We start from the raw sequence: 24,252 nt of genomic DNA, 5'->3' as shown, positions 1-24,252 counted from the left end.
GTTTCATCAGATTTCTGAACAGACCATGAACTATTTTGCTCTCTTTCTGCACTATTTAATTATTTTTTATATTCCTATCGTAATTTATAATTTTTTATGTATTACTGTTGCAAAAAAAACTAAATTTTATCACACACCAGTGCAAATAAATCTGATTGTTTTGGAAGACCTGTCCTGGCCCAGCCTGTACATGCAATTATGGAGAAAGCACGGCAGCACCTCCACTTCCTTAGAAGTTTGCAAAGATTCGGCATGACATCTGAAACTTTAACAAACGGCTATAGATATGCAGTGGAGAGTATATTGACTGGTTGTATCACAGCCCAGTATGGAAACACCAATGCCCTTGAACAGAAAATCCTACAAGAAGTAGAGGATATGGCCCAGTACATTATGGCTAAAGCCCTTCCCACCAGAGAGTACATCTACATGGAGCCCTGTGGCAGGGAGGCAGCACACATCATCAGGGACACACACCACCCCGGATATGCTCTCTTACCACTGCTGCCGTCAGGAAGGAGAAACAGGAGCATGGACACTCACACCCCTAGCTTCAGGAACAGTTACTACCCCTCAGCCAACAGGCTCTTGAATAACATAGAACATAGAATAGTACAGCAAAGTACAGGCCCTTCGGCCCATAATGTTGTGCCGACCCTCAAACCCTGCCTCCCATATAAGCCCCCACCTTAAATTCCTCCATATACCTGTCTAGTAGTCTCTTAAACTTCACTAGTGTATCTGCCTCCACTACTGACTCAGGCAGTGCATTCCACACACCAACCACTGTCTGAGTAAAAAACCTTCCTCTAATATCCCCCTTGAACTTCCCACCCCTTACCTTAAAGCCATGTCCTCTTGTACTGAGCAGTGGTGCCCTGGGGAAGAGGCGCTGGCTATCCACTCTATCTATTCTTATTATCTTGTACACCTCAATCACATCTCCTCTCATCCTCCTTCTCTCCAAAGAGTAAAGCCCTAGCTCCCTTAATAAGGGAGACAACTTCACTCACCCCATCACTGGACTGTTCCCATAACCTTTGGACTCATCTTCAAGGACTCTTCATTTCATGTTCTTAATATTTATTGCTTATTTATTTATTACCGTTATTTCTTTTTACTTTTGTATTTGCACATTGGTTGTTTGTCTGTTCTGTGGGGTGTGATCTTTCATTGATTCTATTGTGTTTCTTGTATTTACTGTGAATGCCCACAAGAACACAAATCTCAAGGTTGTACACGGTGACGTATACTGTATGTACTTTGAGAATGAATTTACTTTCAACCCCCACCCGACAGCGCATCAGACCCCTGGGGACGCCCTCAAGCAGCCAAATTACTGGCCAACGAAAACAAAATGAGCTTATCTGTGACTATACCAAAAAGAATGTCAGGAGATTTTTTTTTGAAATTTAAGCAAACAGAATCACGAATGGATGGAATTTGAAATATGTAAAATAAATATCTGAAAGAGAAAGCAAGCTGGCGAGACGGGAGAGAGGGAGAGAGAGAGAGATGTAGCGAGAGACAGAGACATTGAGGAGAGAGGGAATAGAACAGAGAGAGGAAGAGAGGGAGAGGATGAAAGAATGAGTGAAAAAAGATGGTGTGGGAGAAAGAAGGAATGTGTGTGTGAGTGAGAGAGTGAGAGAGAGAGAGCAAGACAGAAAGAGAGAGGGACAGTGAAAGACAAAGAACAAGTGAGAGGGTGGGGAGTGAGTGAGTGAGGGATGGGGAGAGTGTGTCGGAGGGGTGGAGAGTGTGTGAGGGGAGGTGGGGAGTGAGTTAAGGACAGGGAGGAGGAATCGAGTGAGTTAAGGAGGGGGGAGGGAGAGGGAGGAGGAATCTACGTTTCGATTTGCTGACAGTCCTTTGGAGTCAACAACATCCACACGGTCTGTAACCAATGTCCCATCCACAACCTCCCCCAGTCACCTTCAGCAGAGACAGGTCTCCAGGAATCCTGCAATGACGACCATGCTCAGTTCAGATTAACAAACCATTCAGCAAATATTCCGATAAAGGTTTACACGTAAACAGGGATAACTCTGTTTGTGTTGCAGCTTGTGGAGGGCCGTTCTCGAGGAAGGATTAACAAGTTGAAATTCAACTGTATTGTCATTCAGCCATATACTGTACATGTACTGCCAAATGAGATGTTTCTCTGGACCAAGGTGCACAACGCAGTACAACACAAAGGAAGGTGCAGAAGGACCTAGGGGTCCGCATCCATAGTTCCCTCAATCTTGCCGCATCAGTTGATAGGGTGGTTAAGAAAGCATATGGTGTGTTGACCTTCTTTAGTCAGCTCCGGTTAGACTACACATGGAATATTGTGTTCCATTCTGGTCACCTCATTATAGGAAAGATTGCGAAGCTTTAGAGAGGGCAATGGTAGACGCAGATGCACTGGGATATTTAAAGAGATCATTAGATAGGATCAAGGATGATATAAGAATAGAGGAGAGGGTTAGAATGACCTTAGAGTAGGTTAAGAGCCTGTACTGTGCTGTAATGTTTTCTATTCTGTGTTCTTTGAAGGTTGTAAATCATGTGCTGGGAAATAAGGTTTGTTATTAGGTCATTACTGATGTTTCCTCCTACTGGCTGTCCCACTGATAATGTTGGTTGGCTCTTGTTGGTGGCATCAAGCAGGCCCCCGAGTTGCTGGAGTGTTCTGCGCCCAGCGTCTTCGCTTACTGTAACCCACGTGCAACACAAGGCATTGTGGGTGTTGAGAGAGTACTGTGATATCTGAACCTCATCAACAGTTCATTGCCTTACCCCTGGAGATACCCCAACCGAGGGCAGGAACGGTGGGCGAAGAAGCGATCCTTCCAGATCGAGGGCAGGGATGGTGAGGGAAGAAGTGACCCTCCTCAACCGAGGGCAGGGGTGGTGAGGGAAGAAGTGACCCTCCTCGACCGAGGGCAGGGATGGTGAGGGAAGAAGTGACCCTCCCCGACCGAGGGCAGGGATGGTGAGGGAAGAAGCGACCCTCCTCGACCGAGGGCAGGGATGGTGAGGGAAGAAGTCAGATGAACTATCTGCAGTGACCCAACAACCCACGTTTGGAATGTGGGAGGAAATCAGAACACTCATGGAAACACGTACAGTGATGGGGAGGGACCTCACTGAAATCTACTGGATAGGGAATTAGGCCCAAATAAAGTGGATGCGGAGAGGATGTTTACATTGCCAACCTCAGAGTAGAACTCCCTTTGGACGTAAGGTGAGGAGGAATTTCTTTAGCCAGACGGTGGTTAATCTGCAGAATTCATTGCCAATAGAGGCTAAGTCAGTGTGTATCTAAGACAGAGACTGGTAAGTTCTCGGCAATAAACTGCTGGAAGGACTCGGGAGGTCAAGCAGCTTCTATGGAGAGGAATAAACAGTCGACATTTTGGGCTGAGACCCTTCATCAGGAATGGGGAAGAAACCAGAATAAGAAGGTGGGGGGAGGGGATGGAGCATAAGCTGGCAGATGATAGGTGAGACCATGTGAGGGGGAAGGTGAGTGGCTGGGGGAGGAAGGGATGAAGTATAGAAGCTGGGAGGAGATAGGGTGGAAGGTAAGGGTGCCCAAGGTTATGGGGAAAGGTAGGATAATGTGTTTGAAAATAAAATCAGCCATGTTTGAATGAGGGTGACAGGGTGGAGATACATCTCTGCCAAAGGAGGTGTAAGGTGCTCCTTCCCTCTGCTAGCCTGCAATCACCCTTGGGCAAGGTGTAGCACCTGCTTAGCCCCCGATCAGGGTCACGTGAAGCCATGGGAACAGGTGGTGGATGGTCGTACGAGCAGCCGGTGCACATCACAAGTCCTGGTTATGTGACCACTGACACCAGGCAGACAATCTCTGAAGAGTATTGATAATGGCTGGGGTCACCCATCTTCCAAAGACACTGGTCAGAAGGTGGCAATAGCAAACCACTCCTGTAGAAAAATTTGCCGAAAGCAATCATGGTGATGAAAAGACTGTGATCACCCATGTCATACAACACAGCATGTAATGATGATGATGTTTGTATGGAGGAGAAGACTCGATGGGCTAAATGCCTAATTCTGCTTGTCTATCTTTTAGTCTTAAGGTTAAATTCCAAGAGCAGTTAAGAGGCTGAGATTGAACGGTGCACTGTGAGGCAGGAGAACTACATGCCCCAGTGCCATACCACACTGGGTGACGGATATCCGACCCCATGGGTGTACCCCTGACAAAGTGCTGATGGGGAGGACACAGATCCTGAGGGAGAAGTCGAGACGATGTCTGGGGAACAGGAAAGGAATTCTCTCCCCTCCCATTGGGCTGAACATAGAATACAGAACATTACAGCACAGTTGTTATGCCTACCCTTTAACCTGCTCCAAGATCAATCACAGGTTTAGAACCTTTCTTATACCATGGACAACCATTAACCAGGGGTCTGTGGCCCCCACATTGGGAACTCCTGCAAGGGAGATCTAAGAAGCTGTTATGATTGTGTGTGTTGCTCGGGATTTCCAGTATCTGGAATAGAACGTAAAACATTTCAGCACAGTACAGGCCCTTCGGCCCACATTGTTACTCCAAGCTCAATCTAACCCTTCCTTCCCACAGATACAAATGTCTGAAATTGCATACTATCAGGCTCAAGAACAGCTTCTGCCCCACTGTTGTCAGACTCTTGAATAGTTCCCAGTACGATAATGTATACTCTACACCTCACTGAGATCGTTTAGCTGAACCGCACTTTTCAAAGGTTCAAAGTTCAAGATAAATTTACTATTGAAGTATGTACTATAAATGTCACCATATACTACCCTAAGATCCATTTTCTTGCGGGCATTCATAGTAGAACAAAGAAATACAATAGAATCAATGAAACACTACAAAGACTGACAATCAATGTACAAAAGAATATTATATATTTAGTGTTGGCGCATGGCCAAGTGGTTAAGCCGTTCGTCTAGTGATTTGAAGGTCACTAGTTCAAGCCTTGGCTGAGGAAACGTGTGTGTCCTTGAGCAAGGCACTTAACCACACATTGCTCTGCGATGACACCGGTGCCAAGCTGTATGGATCCTAATGCCCTTCCCTTGGACAACATCGGTGGTGTGGGGAGGGGAGACTTGCAGTATGGGCAACTGCTGGTCTTCCATACAACCTTGCCCAGGCCTGTGCCCTGGAAACCTTCCAAGGCGCAAATCCATGGTGTCATGAGACTAACAGATGCCTAATATAATTTTTAAAATATATAAAAATTGAAATACAATAGAATTTAGGAAAAACTATGAAATGAATGTATCAGTATTACAGTGGAGTAAAGGGAACTACAGAGGCATGACAGAGGAGCCAGAATTGATTGGAAGGGGACACTAGCAGGAATGATGGCAGGACAGCAATGGCTGGAGTTTCTGAGGGAAATTCAAAGGGTGCAGGATAGATAAATCCCAAAGAAGAGGATGTATTTCAAAGGCAGGATGACACAACCATGGCTGACAAGAGAAGTCAAACCCAACATAAAAGACAAAGAGAGGCCATATAATAGAGCAAAAATTATTGGGATATTAACACCCAGAAGACCAAGGAGATTATTGTAGATTTCAGGCATGCTAGGAGCCACACTCATGTCCCCATGTACATCAACAGAGCTGTAGTGGAGCGTGTATCAAGCTTCAAATTCCTTGCTGTCCACATTTCTGAGGATCTCACCTGGTCCCTGAACTCCTCCATCCTGATCAAAAAGGCGCAACAGCGCCTATATTTCCTGCGGAGCATCAAGAAAGCTCACCTCTGTCCCAGGATACTGACGGACTTTTACCGCTGTACCATTGAGAGCATACTCACCAACTGCTTCTCAGTGTGGTATGGCAATTGTCCTGTATCGGACCGCAAAGCACTTCAGCGGGTGGTGAAAATTGCCCAGCGGATTATCGGTACCCGATTGCCCACCATTGAGAACATCTACCATAACGCTGCCTGGGCAGGGTGAAAAGCATCATCAAGGATGCATCTCACACTAACCATGGACTTTTTACTCTCCTCCCATCCGGTAGGCGCTACAGGAGCCTCCGCTCCCGCACCAGCAGGCACAGGAAGAGCTTCTTCCCTGAGGCTGTGACCCTGCTGAATCTCACACCACAGTGCTAAGCAGTATTGCACCCATATTGTACTGTCTCAGTACTTTTATATTTGTGTGCTGTAGCACTTACTTTTTACTCACAGTTATTTTGTAAAAACATTATTCTTTGCATTTCTGGTCAAATGCTAACTGTGTTACATTGGCTTTGTATCTGTACTCAGCACAATGACAATAAAGTTGAATCTAATCTAATCTAAAATTAGGTTCTCTTTATCTAGTTTTAGAATTTATGTGAAGATCTGATCACATTTTAGGTCGTATTTATGCAGAAACCGAAATATTTCTAAAGGAGGGCACAAAGGTTCTAGCACCATGGTAATATTGAGGCTTAATAAAGCACAGCTGAGGACCTAGAGTATTGTGAGCAGTTTTGGGCCCCTTACCTAGGAAAGGATGTGCTAACGTTGGAGGGAGTTCAAAGCTACAAAATTGATTCCAGGATTGAAAGCTTACCACATGAGGAGTGTTTGATGTCTGGGCCTGTACTCATTGGAATTCAGAAGAATGAGGGGGTGACCTCATTGAAACCTATCAAAAAGTCTTGACAGAGTGGATGTAGAGAGAATATTTCCTATGTTGGTAGAGCCAAACTCCAGAGGACACAGGCTCAGAATAGAGGGGTGTCTTTTTAGAATGGAGATGAGGAGGAATTTCTTTAGCCAGAGAGTGGCGAATCTGTGGAATCCATTTCCACAGAAGGCTGTGGAGGCCAAGATATTAGGTGTATTTAAGGTAGAGGTTGATAGATTCTTGATTACTCAGGGCATGAAGGGATATGAGGAAAAGGCAGGAGATTGGGGATGAGAGGAAAATAGATTAGCCATGATGAAATGGCAGAGCAGACGTAATAGGCTAGATGGCTTTATTCTGCTGCTATGTCTTATGATCTTATAGCTAAATAGGCAGGACAGACAAAGGAGAATCAATGGATGTTTGGTACTTGGATTTTCAGAAAGCTTTTGACAAGTTGCCACACACGAGGCTACTAAACAAATTAAGAGCCCATGCTATTACAGAAAAGACTCTAGCATGGATACACATCAAAGTTGCTGGTGAACGCAACAGGCCAGGCAGCATCCCTAGGAAGAGGTACAGTCGACGTTTCAGGCTGAGACCCTTCGTCAGGACTAACTGAAGGAAGAGTTAGTGAGAGATTTGAAAGTGGGAGGGGGAGGGGGAGGGGGAGATCCAAAATGATAGGAGAAGACAGGAGGGGGAGGGATGGAGCCAAGAGCTGGACAGGTGATTGGCAAAAGGGATATGAGAGGATCATGGGACAGGAGGCCCAGGGAGAAGGAAAAGGGGGAGGGGGGAACCCAGAGGATGGCCAAGGGGTATAGTCAGAGGGACAGAGGGAGAAAAAGGAGAGAGAGAGAAAGAATGTGTGTATAAAAATAAATAACGGATGGGGTACGAGGGGGAGGTGGGGCATTAGCGGAAGTTAGAGAAGTCAATGTTCATGCCATCAGGTTGGAGGCTACCCAGACGGAATATAAGGTGTTGTTCCTCCAACATGAGTGTGACTTCATCTTTACAGTAGAGGAGGCCGTGGATAGACATGTCAGAATGGGAATGGGATGTGGAATTAAAATGTGTGGCCACTGGGAGATCCTGCTGAGTAGCCTCCAACCTGATGGCATGAACATTGACTTCTCTAACTTCCGCTAATGCCCCACCTCCCCCTCGTACCCCATCCGTTATTTATTTTTATACACACACTCTTTCTCTCTCTCTCCTTTTTCTCCCTCTGTCCCTCTGACTATACCTCTTGCCCATCCTCTGGTTCCCCCCCACCTGTCTTTCTCCCCGGACCTCCTGTCCCATGATCCTCTCATATCCCTTTTGCCAATCACCTGTCCAGCTCTTGGCTCCATCCCTCCCCCTCCTGTCTTCTCCTATCATTTTGGATCTCCCCCCCCCCCGCCACTTTCAAATCTCTCACTAACTCTTCCTTCAGTTAGTCCTGACGAACGGTCTTGGCCTGAATGGTCAACTGTACCTCTTCCTAGAGATGCTGCCTGGCCTGCTGCGTTCACCAGCAACTTTGATGTGTGTTGCTTGAATTTCCAGCATCTGCAGTATTCCTGTTGTCTGGCATGGATAACTCACTTTCACGAACTCTTAATAACACATGTTCTCAGTAATATCTTTTATTTGCAAACTTGTCTTTTCCACATTAGTTGTTTGTCAGTCTTTGTTGACTGGCAGGAGGAAAAGAGTGGGAATAAAGGGAGCCTTTTCCCGACCGGCTGCCAGTGACTAGCGGTGTTCCACAGGGGTCTGTGTTGGGATCAATTCTTTTTACGGTGAATGTCAGTTATTTGGATGTAATTGGTGGCTCTGTTGCAAAGTCTGTGGATGATACAGAGGAGGGACAGGTAGTGAGGAGAAAGCAGGGAGTCTGCAGAAAGACTTTGACAGGAGAACGGGCAAGGAAGTGCCAGATGGAATATAGTGTCGGGAAGTGTATGCCGAGTTCTGCTCCTATGTTTTATGGTCTCAATGTCTGAAGACTACACATAAACAAAGACTGACAAACAACTAATGTGAAAAAGACAAGTTTGCAAACAAAAGATATTACTGAGAAAATGTGTTGTTAAGAGTTCGTGAAAGTGAGTCTGTAGGTTGTAAAATTAGTCCATGTGCTTCTAAACTTACCTTATCCATGTATCTGTCCAAATATCTATAAATGTTGGTGATATATGGAGGTATTTGGAGGAATTTAAGGTGGGGGGTTATATGGGAGGCAGGGTTTGAGGGTCGGCACAACAATGTGGGCCGAAGGGCCTGTACTGTGCTGTACTATTCTATGTTCTATGTATATACCTGTTTCAACCACTTTCTCTGTAAGTGTTACACTTCATTCTGCATTCTGTTATCCTTTTATCTTGTTCTACCTCAATGCATTGTGCAATGATCTGATCGGTATGAGCAGAATGCAAGATAAGCTTTTCACTACATCTCTGTACATGGGACAATAATAAACCAATTCCCATTCCAAGATGGAAGATTCCAGAAGAGAAGGACCCTCTCCTTGAAAAATAGGAAGCAAGAACTTGAGATGCCGGAACCAGGAAAGTTGTCCACCCCGAGCTGCCAAGAGTTTTATACAGTTTGAGTTCCCAGCACCGAGGCCACCTGGAATGGGAGGCAAGAGGCAGGTTAATAACAACAGGTCCATCTACTCACTGTTGTTAGAAGACGTGAGTGAGCAGGGCCAGTTCTGGTGGATCACAAGTGTGAGCCGGGAGGAAGAGAGTTGAGGTTCAGTTGTGACTTGATCCTAGAGCCCTCCAGCCCAGAAACATGACATTCTGCCCAAATGATTCAGGCTGACGACCATTCCCTTCTAAACTAGTCTCAGTTGCCCAGGTTTGGCCCAATATGCAGTTGGAGTATTGTGAGCATTTCTGGGCCCCATATCTAAGAAAGGATGTGCTGGCAGAGCAGAGGGTACGGAGGAATTTCACAAGAATGATCCTAGAAAGTGTTAATGTCGGAGGAGAATTTGACGCCTCTGGACTTGTACTCACTAGAGTTTAAAAAATGAGGGAGGGTATTTCATTGAAACTTCATCAAATATTGGAAGACCTAGATAGAGTGGACAAGGAGAGGATGTTTCCTATTGTGGGTGAGTCCAGCTCCAGAACAGAAGGACATCCATTTAGAACAGGGATGAGGAGGAATTTCTTTAGCCAGAGGGTGGCAAATCTGTGGAATTTATTGCCACAGATGGCCGTGGAGGCAAAGTCATAGGGTATATTTACAGCAGAGGTCGACAGGTTCTTGGCTAGTCAGGGCATCAAAGGATATGGGGAGAAGGCAGGAGAATGGGTTGCAAGGGATAATAAATCAGTCATGATGTAATGCTGCAGCAGACTCGATGGGCCAAAAGTCCTAATTCTGCTCCTGTGCCTTATGGTCCTTTATATCCCCCTAAACTTCTCTTATCCATTTAGCTGCTCAATTACACCTTAAGTTTTGTTAATGTACCTGCCTCCACTGTTCTCTCTGGCAGCTCATTCCTTACTCAGACTTCCTCTGGGTGAAAGAGGTAATATTTCAGAGGGAACACCTCATATTGATGGAGATGTCCATCACTGAGGCAACAGGGGCATACTGCAGAAATAGTATGTTCCATTAAATTAAATTCTTTTTAGCTCCTTGCTCTCAGCAAGCAGCCACTTGGCAGCTGACATCACAATCTGACCCAGAGACAGACATCAGCAGCACACAGTAAGGACGGATGGACAGGAATGCACCTCAAATGCATATCTGTGGGAGAAGTGGTACTGAGGGAGGGTCACGCTGTGGGGGGGGGGTGGTGGAACTGAGGGAGGGTCACACTGTGGGAAGGGTGGTACTGAGGGAGGGTCACAGTGTGGGGGGGTGGTACCGAGGGAGGGTCACGCTGTGGGAGGGGTGGTACTGAGGGAGGGTCACACTGTGGGGGGGTACTGAAGGAGGGTCACTCTGTGGGAGGGGTGGAACTGAGGGAGGGTAACGCTGTGGGGGGGGTGGTACCGAGGGTCACACTGTGGGGAGGGGTGGTACCGAGGGAGGGTCACACTGTGGGGAGGGGTGGTACTGAGGGAGGGTCACACTGTGAGAGGGTCGCGCTGTGGGAGGGGTGATACTGAGGGAGGGGTGATACTGAGGGTCACTCTGTGGGAGGGGTGGTACTGAGGGAGGGTCACACTGTGGGCGGGGTGATACTGAGGGAGGGTCACTCTGTGGGAGGGGTGGAACCGAGGGAGGGTCACACTGTGGGAGGGGTGGTACTGAGGGAGGGTCACACTGTGGGGGGGTACTGAGGGAGGGTCACACTGTGGGAGGGGTGGTACCGAGGGAGGGTCACACTGTGGGAGGGGTGGTACCGAGGGAGGGTCACACTGTGGGTGGGGTGGTACTGAGGGAGGGTCACACTGTGGGAGGGGTGGTACCGAAGGAGGTTCACACTGTGGGAGGGTTGGTACCGAGGGAGGGTCACGCTGTGGGAGGGGTGGTACCGAGGGAGGGTCACACTGTGGGAGGGTGGTACTGAGGGAGGGTCACACTGTGGGAGGGGTAGTACCGAGGGAGGGTCACACTGTGGGAGGTGTGGTACCGAGGGAGGGTCACACTGTGGGAGGGGTGGTACCGAGGGAGGGTCACACTGTGGGAGGGGTGGTACCGAGGGAGGGTCACTCTGTGGGAGGGGTGGAACCGAGGGAGGGTCACACTGTGGGAGGGGTGGTACTGAGGGAGGGTCACACTGTGGGGGGGTACTGAGGGAGGGTCACACTGTGGGAGGGGTGGTACCGAGGGAGGGTCACACTGTGGGAGGGGTGGTACCAAGGGAGGGTCACACTGTGGGTGGGGTGGTACTGAGGGAGGGTCACACTGTGGGAGGGGTGGTACCGAAGGAGGTTCACACTGTGGGAGGGTTGGTACCGAGGGAGGGTCACGCTGTGGGAGGGGTGGTACCGAGGGAGGGTCACACTGTGGGAGGGTGGTACTGAGGGAGGGTCACACTGTGGGAGGGGTAGTACCGAGGGAGGGTCACACTGTGGGAGGGGTAGTACCGAGGGAGGGTCACACTGTGGAGGGGTGGTACTGAGGGAGGGTCACACTGTGGGAGGTGTGGTACTGAGGGAGGGTCACACTGTGGGAGGGGTGGTACTGAGGGAGGGTCACACTGTGGGAGGGGGTGGTACTGAGGGAGGGTCACACTGTGGGGGGGTACTGAGGGAGGGTAACGCTGTGGGGGGGTGGTACCGAGGGTCAGTTTGTGGGGAGGGGTAGTACCGAGGGAGGGTCACACTGTGGAGAGGGGGGTACTGAGGGAGGGTCACACTGTGGGAGCGGTGATACTGAGGGAGGGTCACACTGTGGGAGGGGTGGTACTGAGGGAGGGTCACACTGTGGGAGGGGGTGGTACTGAGGGAGGGTCACACTGTGGGGGGGTACTGAGGGAGGGTCACACTGTGGGGGGTGGTACTGAGGGAGGGTAACGCTGTGGGGGGGGTGGTACCGAGGGTCAGTTTGTGGGGAGGGGTAGTACCGAGGGAGGGTCACACTGTGGGGAGGGGGGGTACTGAGGGAGGGTCACACTGTGGGAGGGGTGATACTGAGGGAGGGTCACACTGTGGGAGGGTCACGCTGTGGGAGGGGTGGTACTGAGGGAGGGTCACACTGTGGGAGGGGGTGGTACTGAGGGAGGGTCACATTGTGGGGGGTGGTACTGAGGGAGGGTAACGCTGTGGGGGGGGTGGTACCGAGGGTCACACTGTGGGGGGGGTGGTACCGAGGGAGGGTCACACTGTGGGAGGGGTGATACTGAGGGAGGGTCACTCTGTGGGAGGGGTGGTACTGAGGGAGGGTCACACTGTGAGAGGGTCACGCTGTGGGAGGGGTGATACTGAGGGAGGGTCACTCTGTGGGAGGGGTGGTACTGAGGGAGGGTCACACTGTGGGAGGGTACTGAGGGAGGGTCACACTGTGGGGGGTGGTACTGAGGGAGGGTAACGCTGTGGGGGGGGTGGTACCGAGGGTCAGTTTGTGGGGAGGGGTAGTACCGAGGGAGGGTCACACTGTGGGGAGGGGGGGTACTGAGGGAGGGTCACACTGTGGGAGGGGTGATACTGAGGGAGGGTCACACTGTGGGAGGGGTGATACTGAGGGAGGGTCACGCTGTGGGAGGGGTGGTACTGAGGGAGGGTCACACTGTGGGAGGGGGTGGTACTGAGGGAGGGTCACATTGTGGGGGGTGGTACTGAGGGAGGGTAACGCTGTGGGGGGGGGTGGTACCGAGGGTCACACTGTGGGGGGGGTGGTACCGAGGGTCACACTGTGGGAGGGGTGATACTGAGGGAGGGTCACTCTGTGGGAGGGGTGGTACTGAGAGAGGGTCACACTGTGAGAGGGTCACGCTGTGGGAGGGGTGATACTGAGGGAGGGTCACTCTGTGGGAGGGGTGGTACTGAGGGAGGGTCACACTGTGGAAGGGGTGTTACTGAGGGAGGGTCACTCTGTGGGAGGGGTGGAACTGAGGGAGGGTCACACTGAGAGGGGTGGTACTGAGGGAGGGTCGCACTGTGGGAGGGGTAGTACCGAGTGAGGGTCACACTGTGGGAGGGGTGGTACTGAGGGAGGGTCACACTGTGGGAGGGTGGTACTGAGGGAGGCTCACACTATGGAGGGGTGGTACTGCGGGAGGGTCACACTTTGGGCAGGGGTGATACTGAGGGAGGGTCACACTCTGGGAAGGGTGGTACAGAGGAACGGTCACACTGTGGGAGGGGTGGTACTGAGGGACGATCACACTGTGGGAGGGGTGGTACTGAGGGATGGTCACTGTGGGAGGGGTGATACTGAGGGAGGATTGCTGTGGGGGGGGTGGTACTGAGGGAGGGTCACTGTGGGAGGGGTGATACTGAGGGAGGATTGCTGTGGGAGGGGTGGTACTGAGGGAGGGTCGCTGTGGGACGGGCAGTACTGAGGGAGCTTTAAACTCTCCATCTCACCATCTCTCTAAGGCAGTTGCACAAGATCATAGACATTGGAGCAGAATTGGTCCATTCGGCCCATCAAGTCTGCTCCTGCAAAAACATTCAAGGCAATTACTTCCAGTTAGATCTGTGTGGAAACACAGGGGAATCCACTCTGGAAACAAGACAATCTGCGTGAGACGTTGGCGAGACCACACCTGAACAACTGTGTACTTTAACTCTTGCCCAACTGTGGGCGGATAGTCATGGTATCGTAGCAGTTAGTGCAACGCTGTTACAGCACACGGCTTCAAAGTTCAATTCCAGCGTTCTCTGTAAGAAAGTTGTTACTTTTTTTCCTGTGAGCACTTGGGACTCCTCCCACAGTCCAAAGATGTACAAATAAGTTGGTCATTGTGAATTGTTCTGTAATTAGGCTCGGGTTAGATCGGTGAATTTCTGGGCGGGGCAGCTCGTTGGCCCCGGAAGGGCCTGTTCCAGGCTGTTATCTCCAAATAAAATAAAACAAACAAATAAACTTGAAAGTCTGTGTCCTTAAGAGTTCATAGGGTCATTGAAAAGAGTAGCACAGAAACAGCTCCTTCAGCCCATCTCGTCCATGCTGAACCATTTAAACTGCCCACTCCCACTGACCTGCACCGGGATCCCAGCCCTCCATATCCCTACCACCCATGTACCTATCCAAACTTCTCTAAAATGTTGTAATCATGTGGATGTGTGGACGTCTGAGGCCTTTTGGAAATGGTGTGGAAAAGATCCTTCAGGATATTGCCTGAGTGCATTTCTGAAATCACACAGGTCTCCATTGTACCACTGGGAATTCTCTCTTCTCTCTTTGATGAACAAGCTCGAGTAACACACACACTCAGCAGGTCATGCAGCATCTACGGTGGGAGAAAAACAGTCGACATTTTGGGTCAAGAACCTTCATCGGGGCTCAGCTGGGACCTCCCTTTACCATTTCATCAAATATCAAGTCACAACAGAACCTCAGCAAAATCTTCCCCAAGGGGTTACAATGAGGAACAGCAAGGATTGCCCCAAATCTCCAGAAGGCACCAGGCGTACAGTGGGTTTCCAATCAGGAGCTCACTCACGGCTTTGGGAGAGAAATTCGCGGGAGACTGCCTTCAGGAAAAGAAAGATAAAGAACCAGCAAGTACTTTACAAAGCGTCTACTTTAATTTAATCTTTGCTTACAGATTTAGGAATCATAAATAATGACATATACAATCATGTGCACGATACAGCACTTTGTGAGAATTTGGAAAATAATACACATTTCTGGGAAAGAGGCTTCTTAAACACTTTCCTTATTTATATTCTGCTAATGAAATAGGAACCCTTCTGTTAAACCTTTGTCAGATGGGTTGGGATTCAAATATCCTTTGGTTTTCATCCTTTAAAGATAAGTGGACTCTGTAATAGAAGATACAGGAGAGTATAGAGTGTGCTGGCGGAGTGTGAGCGGGTTTGATTTATAAATCACAAAGTGCACTCGTCGTTCATGCATAATTGGGTTGATTTGCCCCATTCATTGGCTGGTAGATGATGCAAGTCTCTCATTCCTGTTAGTACACAGCCCTACAGCTGTTAAACCTCCTGATTAAATCCACTAAAACAATCAAACGCACGCCTGTGGTTTGCTCCAGAAATCTTACGCAGAGAGGAGTTACACCAGAGTTCTCACTTTGATCTGCTTGGAGGAAAGTAAGTCTGGGGAAACACACTGGGAAACGGACAGGGCCTGAAATTCCTCCTCCTGTGACACTGGAAAGGAACTCAACATTGTCCATACAGATAGAAAGAGGAATTTCACATAAAACCGTCACACAGAGCGATTCCATTTCCTTCCTCTCTGAGTTACATTTATGGAGACATCCAGAGAAATCTATCTGACATAGAAGGTCAAACATTTATTTTTTTTTACAGGTTCAGATTGTCTAACAATTTATATATTTTTTAACATTTTTAATATATAAAAGGAAATTTTCTTTGGTTTTAGTGAATTTAAAGAATAGAACTGCAGAAAGAAAACTCACAGGTCTTGCATCTCGCTAATATGTCATGATTCACCAAAGATGGGGACACTCAGCTTTGTGTGATGTTTTAAGCTTTTGGAAGAATATCTGAAAAGGATGGGTTTAACTCTATTCATGGAGGTTGTCACTGGCTCGTGCACTAGTAAACAGCGTAAATTGGCAGTTTATTGGAAAATAAATCATTCTAGTAACTATTATTTGGTGCTTGTTGGTTAAGGCCACAGTCAGTATGGAGCAGGTTAGAGTGCAGAGACGAGAGTCGCATTGCTCAACATGCAGAGTTCACTGGCACAACCAAAGTGCGCGACAACAGAGGCAGACTGCCACGGCAGCGGGAAGGACAGCAAGCAGACTGCAGGCAGTGGGAGAAGGCAGAGTAGGAGAGGGGAAAGTGAGATTACCAAATTAAATGCAATGTCATGAAAAACAGGAGGAGCACTGTTAACAGAGCACCACTTGTCTTATGATTACAGTTCTTTTAAACACGGGGCTACAGCGACTCCAGTCAGTGCAACACTCCAGATCTTTTGCCAAGATCGAGATATTGGTCGATCCGCTTGGGAACGCCACAGGGCATCAACATCCCTCTGCCTCCCCAACCACAGCAGGAGGAACTCTCCCAGCCTCACAGTGCAGCAGGATCAAGTCAGGGCCGCTGGCTGACAGAGCTCTCGACACAAAAACACCAGCACAAACTGAAATATGGATTGAGTTTCCTAACAGAAGACTCTGCATAAAATAACTTGCAGTAACTCATTTAAAACAATTGCACAGTCAGTAAAAAACATCCCCGGCCTCGGGTGCAAGGGGACATCATGACATTCACTTTAAAGAAAGCTACAAATAATATTAAAATCATTCACACAGTCTGGCTGCTTAGCAATATTGTGGAGCTCTCTAATCACAAGGAGTTCCATCTCCCACTGTAAACAGAGCTAAAACCCAGCATCTGTGACACTGTCAGGGATTGGGGGGGCAGCAGAGGCTCTAGTCTAGCCATGCCTGTGTAGGCCGGAAGCCTGCAGTGTAAGTCAGTGAACAACAATAGCAGACAGTTTCTTTGCTGCCTGGGCCGACAAATCACTCCAACTGCAGCCGGCTACGGCAGACTTTCTTCCCTCGTAACCGGCAATAATTGCCACAGGAACGCCAGCCAGTGTCCGTCCTTTCTGCTGGGCTGAGCTAACGAGCAGTGAGGATGCTTGGATTCATCCCCATTTTCGGAATCTACATCTCGTGCCATGGTTCAAACAAAAAAAAAATCTCAACTTTCCCTGCTTTTTCTAAAAATAACCCCTGTATAAAAATGTAAACAGTTTAAAGCATAACTTTATAAATTTAGATTTGTTTAAAAGAAGTTATTTTTTGGTAACATGGTTATCACAAACATTACTGCCCTGGTTGTAAACCATATTGCATAAACCTTTCTCTGTACCTGATTGGCTGTTATCAATTGTCCAAAATAGTGATCTGTTTTTAAATTTTAAATAAATAGCTTTCAGTTTGATTGCCGTTTGCCACATGGCACGCTGTGATGCCTCTGCCACTAACTGCAGGCACATCAGTGCATTTTATACCCAAGGGCATTGTAAACCCATTCGATCAGATGCTCGGGGGACGCGCCTCCTTCCTGGCACATATGTAGCAGGATCTCCAGCTGAACTGAGAGCAGAGGTACAGTCAAACTCAGCAGCTCGTACAGGTAGCCATAGTTGTAGGCGTTGTCCTGCAAGTGGGAGCGGGCGGCATGCAGAATGCCCTGCATCCAGTTAGACAGGCGCCTGGGCGCACCTAATAGCAGCCCGGAGACCCGCAGAGGCCAGCTGAGGATTCTCCGAGACAGCGAGCTCACGGTACCTGGGGGTGTGACGGCAGCAATGCTGGCAGTGCAGAGGCTCTCTGATGCCTCACCCTCCGGATTAGCTAAAGGCACGGCTTCACCCTGGAAAAGAAAGCAAAGGTGACAGGTGAATGCAGTGTAACCGCACACACAGATGTGACAACACCTTAAACGCCTCACTGCCGCACAACACCGCTTGTAACACTGCGCCAGTGTGCGATATTGCTTGTACACTGCACCAGTGTGTGACACTTAAACACTGTCAATGTATACTGTGTTTACCTTCCCTGTATACCATGTCAACGTGACACAACTTCTACACACTGTGTGACAACAGTTTACACTGTCAATGTGTACGCTTAAAGACTGACAACGTATACTGTGTACACATTACCTATATACTGTGTCAACATGACAAAACCTGTACACTGTGTGACAACAGCTTTACACTGTCAACGTGTGACATGCTCCTGCCCAAGGTGGCCATTCAGGTGTCCAGGCAGTGGGTAATCGAGAGCTTTGCCCAGCCAAATACTGGGACAGTGGGGAAAGTCTGGGAACAGTGGCCTGCGCAACTGTATATTTTGTGGATAAAGTAATCATATTTTAATTTGAAATTGTGAATAGTTTTGGGACCTCTTGATTTTTGCATGTTCTTTTGTTCATGAATAAACCTCTACAGGATATAGAGATGTGTGACAACACTTGTGACATTGTAGGTGATATTGTACTCTCCCAGTGTGTGACAACAATCGTACACTCTTCATCACAGAACTTACTGACAGTGACAGTCAGTGCAGTTGTACTCTCCCAGCGTGTGACAACAGTCGTACACTCTTCATCACGGAACTTACTGACAGTGACAGTCAGTGCGGTTGTACTGTCCCAGCATGTGACAACAGTCGTACACTCTTCATCATGGAACTTACTGACAGTGACAGTATCATAAATCATACAGGCAGTCAGAGTTTATAACATTGGTAACTTTACAATATCTCTCTCTCTCTCTACCATAACTGGACAGCTTTAGCTTTGGTTAATGAACTTGCCCACCCCTACCCAACCCTTAACCCAGCCATCACTTTCCATGAGATGACCCAGGCTTGGAATGAATTATCCATATTTTCCATACTTCCTTATGACAAAGAAGGATTTTTAGCTCATATATTGTTGTGCTGTGAATCCCAAAGCTAAACAACACTGCCATCAGGGTCTTGAACCCAAATGTAGAACAATAATCCTACCTGCAGTATGACTGTGATTCATCAACCTGATTGATTCGGATTACTATTTCTGTGTAAATTATGTAGAATTTATTATGAATAATGTATGAATCTGTAAATTTCATTGTCACGGACGGCTGTAGAGGTCACAGGGTGCATTTAAAGTGGAGGTTGATAGATTCTTGATTAGTCAGGGTGTGAAAGGTTACAGGGAGAAGGCAGGAGATGGGGATGAAAGGGAAATGGATCAGCCATGATCAAATAGTGGAGGAGAATCGATGGGCTGAATGGACTAATTTGCTCCAATGTCTTAATAATTTTATTTAAATTATCTGTAATTTATTTTAACTTGTCTATGCAATATGAAAAATCATTGCAGACACTACACAATGCAAATAGCCTTTTCCAAAACCTCCCTCTTCCTGGAAAGTGTTATAGGGCAATTAAAACAAAAACCACACCTTCTTATAAGTTTCTTCCGCCAGACAGTTAATCTGATCAACCATTCTAGTTAGCCCCCCCACCCCCTCCATTGATTACCCCTGTCACTGCACTGTAAACACTTTAAACCATTTTTTTATAATGCTGTTTACATTGTAAATACACTCAGTGGCCACTTTATTAAGTCCACATGCTCATTAATGCAAATATCTAATCATCCATTCAAGTGGCAGCCACTCAATACATAAAAGCATGCAGACAAGGTCAAGAGGTTCAGTTGTTGTTCAGACCAAACATCAGAGTGGGGAAGAAATGTGATTGAAGTGACTTTGACCGTAGAATGATTATTGGTGCCAGACGGCGGGGGGGGGGGTGGTTTGAGTATCTCAGAAACTGTTGATCTCCTGGGATTTTCATGCACAACAGTCTCTAGAGTTTACTGAGAATGGAGCAATAAAAAAACAACAAAAGAAAACATCCAATGAACAGCAGCTCTGTGGGTGAAATTGTTAATGAGAGAGGTCAGAGGAGAATGGCCAGACTGGTTCAAGCTGACAGGAAGGTGACAGTAACTCAAATAACCACGTGTTACAGCTGTGGTGTGCAGAAGAGCACCTCTGAAAGCACAGAACATCAAACCTTGAAGTGGCTGGGCTACATCAGCAGATGACCATGAACAAACACTCACTGGCAACTTTTTCAGTTACAGGAGGTTCTTAAACAAAGCGGCCACTGAGTGTACATGCTGGTGTTTCTGTGTATATCTACATTCTATTCCACAGCTACACTTTAACCTCTAACTTTAATTTATATAATCCTTTATTCTTATAACTGTCGTTTTTTGTTGTATCTTATGTCCAGACTAACACACCACAGCAAATTCCTAATTCATGTCAATGTATATGGTGAATAAATTTAATCCTTGATGTTAAACGCGTTTGTAATGTAATGCACTGCTGCTGCAAAAAGCTTATTTGCAGGACATTTATTTCCTGGGTATGCATGTCTATAACAATAAACTTGAAATTGAACTTGAGATTACTATCTCCAGGAGTTCCCTCTACAAATGGAACATAGAAAAGTACAGCACACAATATTCTGCCAAACTTTTAACCAAGTCCACCATCAATCTGACCCTTCCCTCCTGTACAGCCCATAACCCTCCATACTTCTTACATCCCTGCGTCCGTCTACGAATCTGTTAAATGTCCCTAATGTATCTGCCTTGACCACCATGTTTTATAAAGACAAACAGATTTGCTTTACTTCTCACATGTACATCAAAACATACAGTGAAATGTGTCATTTGCGTCGTAATCGAACATGGTCCGAGGACGTGCTGGGGCAGCCTGCAAGTGTTGCCACTCTTCTGGTGCCAACATAACATGTCCACAACTTACTAATGCCAACCGGTGCATCTTCGGACTGTGGGAGGAAACCAGAGCACTTGGAGGAAACCCACACAGTCACGGGGGGAACGTACAAACTCTTACAGACAGCGGTGGGAATTGAACGAAATCAGAGATACTGCAGAGCATTAAGCCAGTCATTCTGCTACCATGCCACCTTGCATATTAGGATTAACGTTGATGTAAGAGTAATTCAGCCAAGCGTCCTGTCTGTCTGCATCATTGTGTGGTACGAAAGCGGCAAGGCATCAGACCGCAGACCCTAAAGACCGCCGAGAGGATTGTTGGCATCTCTCCCCTGCCCCCATTTGTGACGTTTACCAGGAGCACTGCAGACAAAGGACCCGAAGCATTGCTGAGGATCCCCACGCGCCCCCCCCCCCCAATCCTACAATCTCTCTGACTCACTACCATCAGGGAGGAGATACAGGAGCAACAGGACTTGGACTGTCAGACTGGGTAACAGCTTCTTCCCTCAGGCTGTGAGACTAACACATACACTGCCTCACCGAACTCTCGTCTCTAGGTTAGCAAGCTGTTTATTGTTATCCTGTGCTGCACACTACATACATTTTTTAGAATTATATTTTATTACATGTCTTATTAAATATTTCATTAACGAATTTATGATAATATTTTACTTTGTGTTGTGTGTGATATATTGTGGGTGCAGAGGAACATTGTTTCGTTTGTTTGTATATATATGGACAGTCAGATGACAATAAACTTTAACTCAGGGGTTCCCAACCTAGGGTCCAAAGACCCCTCGGTTAATAGAAACATAGAAAACCTACAGCACAATACAGGCCCTTCGTCCCACAATGCTGTGCCGAACATGTACTTACTTTAGAAATTACCTAGGGTTACCCATAACCCTCTATTTTTATAAGCTCTACGTACCTATCCAGGAGTCTCTTAAAAGACCCTATTGTATCTGCCTCCACCACTGTCGCCGGCAGCCCATTCCACGCACTCACCACTCTCTGTGTAAAAAACGTAGCCCTGACATCTCCTCTGTACCTACTTCCAAGCACCTTAAAACTGTGCCCTCTCGTGCTAGCCATTTCAGCCCTGGGAAAAAGCCTCTGACTATCCACATGATCAATGCCTCTCATCATCTTATACACCTCTATCAGGTCACCTCTCATCCTCCATCGCTCCAAGGAGAAAAGGCTGAGTTCACTCAACCTATTCTCATAAGGCATGCTCCCCAATCCAGGCAACATCCTTGTAAATCTCCTCTGCACCTTTTCTATAGTTTCCACATCCTTCCTGTAGTGAGGTGACCAGAACTGAGCACAGTACTCCAAATGGGGTCTGACCAGGGTCCTATATAGCTATATAGGGATAGAGACATGGAGAGTCACAGAGTAATATGGCAATGGTGTTGGACTGGACTATTTAATTGTTATTTTCTTTGCAGCTTAACAATTAATTACCTGCTAGTGTTTTATAACTACTTATAAACATTTAACTGTTTGCTGTTTTCCCAGTAGTCACAGTATGTTTATTGACAATAAACTGGACTGGTCAAAGAACACTGAGGCTGTCTACAAGAAGGGTCAGAGCTGTCTCTATTTCCTGAGGAGACTGAGGTTCTTTAACATCTGCCAGACGATGCTGAGGATGTTCTACGAGTCTGTGGTGGCCAGTGAGATCATGTTTGCTGTTGTGTGCTAGGGCAGCAGGCTGAGGGTAGCAGACACCAACAGAATCAACAAACTCATTCGTAAGGCCAGTGATGTTGTGGGGATGGAACTGGACTCTCTGACAGTGGTGTCTGAAAAGAGGATGCTGTCTAAGTTGCATGCCATCTTGGACAATGTCTCCCATCCACTACATAATGTACTGGGTGGGCACAGGAGTACATTCAGCCAGAGACTCATTCCACCGAGATGCAACACTGAGCGTCATAGGAAGTCATTCCTGCCTGTGGCCATCAAACTTTACAACTCCTCCCTTGGAGGGTCAGACACCCTGAGTCAATAGGCTGGTCCTGGACTTATTTCCTGGAATAATTTACTGGCATAATTTACATATTACTATTTAACTACTTATGGTTCTATTACTATTTATTATTTATGGTGCAACTGTAACGAAAACCAATTTCCCCGGATCAATAAGGTATGACTATGACTATGACTATGTATATGCAGTTGTTTAGTAAGTCCCCAGTGGTTAATGGCAAAGGTCCTTGCTTTAACTTGGCCTTGAACTTGAGAGGATCACATCCTCTCTGTATGAGGGCCAGAGGCTGTGATAAACTTCCTACCTTTTTGTGCGTCAACGATGAGGAGTGACTTCGCCGCTTTCTTGCCTTGTTATTCATTTTGCAGTAGGTAAAGTGAGGCTTGCAGTAGAACTTTCCTGGGGGAAGCAAACATCAGATTGTAAAAATCTAAAAATAAACTGGAGATATTGGAAATCTGAAACGAAAAACGCAGGAGGTCGGGCAGCATCTGTGGACAGGGAAGCTAGAGTTAGGACTCAGCTGAGTTGGAAAGACAGACATGTTAGTTTTCAAGAGCAGAGAAGTTAGAGGAAAAGGATAGAGACATGAAGAGTCTCTATGGAGACATGGAGAGTAATATGGCAATGGTGTTGGACTGGACTATTTAATTGTTATTTTCTTTGCAGCTTAACAATTAATTACCTGCTAATGTTTTATAACTACCTATAAACATTTAACTGCTGTTTTCCCAGTAGTCACAGTATGTATATGCAGTTGTTTAGTAAGTCCCTAGTGGATACAGTTCTTTGTATAACCCTACAAAGTTCTAGAAGCTTCTATGGCATTGCATGATTTGAATGGGAGTATCTGATTGGTTGACTCTTATCTACAAATTTGGATGGAATATTTCTTATCTATGTGTAAAAAAAAGAGTTGATTATGAGGTGTCACCATTTTTTTTTGGCTTCTCTCTCCATTCACTCACTCGTCCCTGCTCTCACCACTGTCCTTTTTCGAGTTTCTTTGTTCTATTAACGCTTAATAAAACAAAATGTTTTGTGTCTCTTTCCTGACTTCCAAAAGAACCTTGGATTAAAACATTGGAATCCATCAATGGTAACAAGTCTTTTGGCCCAACTGGGCCCTGCCAGCAAAGAATCCCATTTAAGCTACTCCCATTTGATCCACGTCTAAACTAGTCCCATTTGATCCACGTCTAAACTAGAAGTTCCCAACCTGGGGTCCTCGGACCCCTCACTTAATGGTATTGGTCCGTGTCATGAAGAGAGGTTGGGAACCCCTGCTCTAAGCCTTTCCTATTCCCTCAAGACTCTGTTTACACTTCTCCCTGCCTCAGTAAAGCAGCCAGTATAATCAAAGACCCCACCCATCCGAGACATTCTCTCTTCTCCCCCTCCCATCAGGCAGAAGATACAAAAGCCTGAAAACACGTCCCACCAGACTCAAGAGCAACTTCTACCCCACGTTATCAGACTGTCGAACGGTCGCATCGTGCATTAAAACAGACTCCTGACCTCACAATCTACCTCGCCATGATCCTGTACTGCACTTTCTCTGTAACTGTTACACTTTATTCCGTATCATTGACTTTCCTTGTACTACCTCAGTGCACTGATAGAATGAGATGGTCTGTGAGCAAAACGAAGTTTTTCACTGTGCCTCAGTACATGTGCTCATCATAAAACAACTTGCCAATCTTCACCAGGAGCTGGA

The 24,252-nt window shown here is 47.1% G+C and overlaps 1 protein-coding gene across 3 annotated transcripts in view; it reads right to left on the bottom strand.

Moving 5' to 3' along the window:
- The window catches only part of LOC134353555 (F-actin-monooxygenase MICAL2-like), a 277,154-nt gene that overhangs the window by 87,500 nt on the left and 165,402 nt on the right, over positions 1-24,252 (bottom strand). For 2 of the 3 annotated variants that reach the window (XM_063061580.1, XM_063061581.1), the window contains 2 exons: positions 22,840-22,934; positions 17,512-17,596 (listed from right to left, as the gene is read on the bottom strand). In XM_063061580.1, the coding sequence (XP_062917650.1) occupies positions 17,512-17,596; positions 22,840-22,934 (180 nt within the window). Of the gene's footprint in view, positions 1-14,764; positions 15,032-17,511; positions 17,597-22,839; positions 22,935-24,252 lie in introns of those variants that run through there. The other variant, XM_063061582.1, reaches the window with a different exon arrangement.

This window comes from Mobula hypostoma, chromosome 11, assembly GCF_963921235.1.
Source record: "Mobula hypostoma chromosome 11, sMobHyp1.1, whole genome shotgun sequence".
NCBI lineage: Eukaryota > Metazoa > Chordata > Chondrichthyes > Myliobatiformes > Myliobatidae > Mobula > Mobula hypostoma.
Note: the sequence above shows the minus strand (reverse complement) of the source record. Positions and strands in the feature narration are given on the sequence as shown.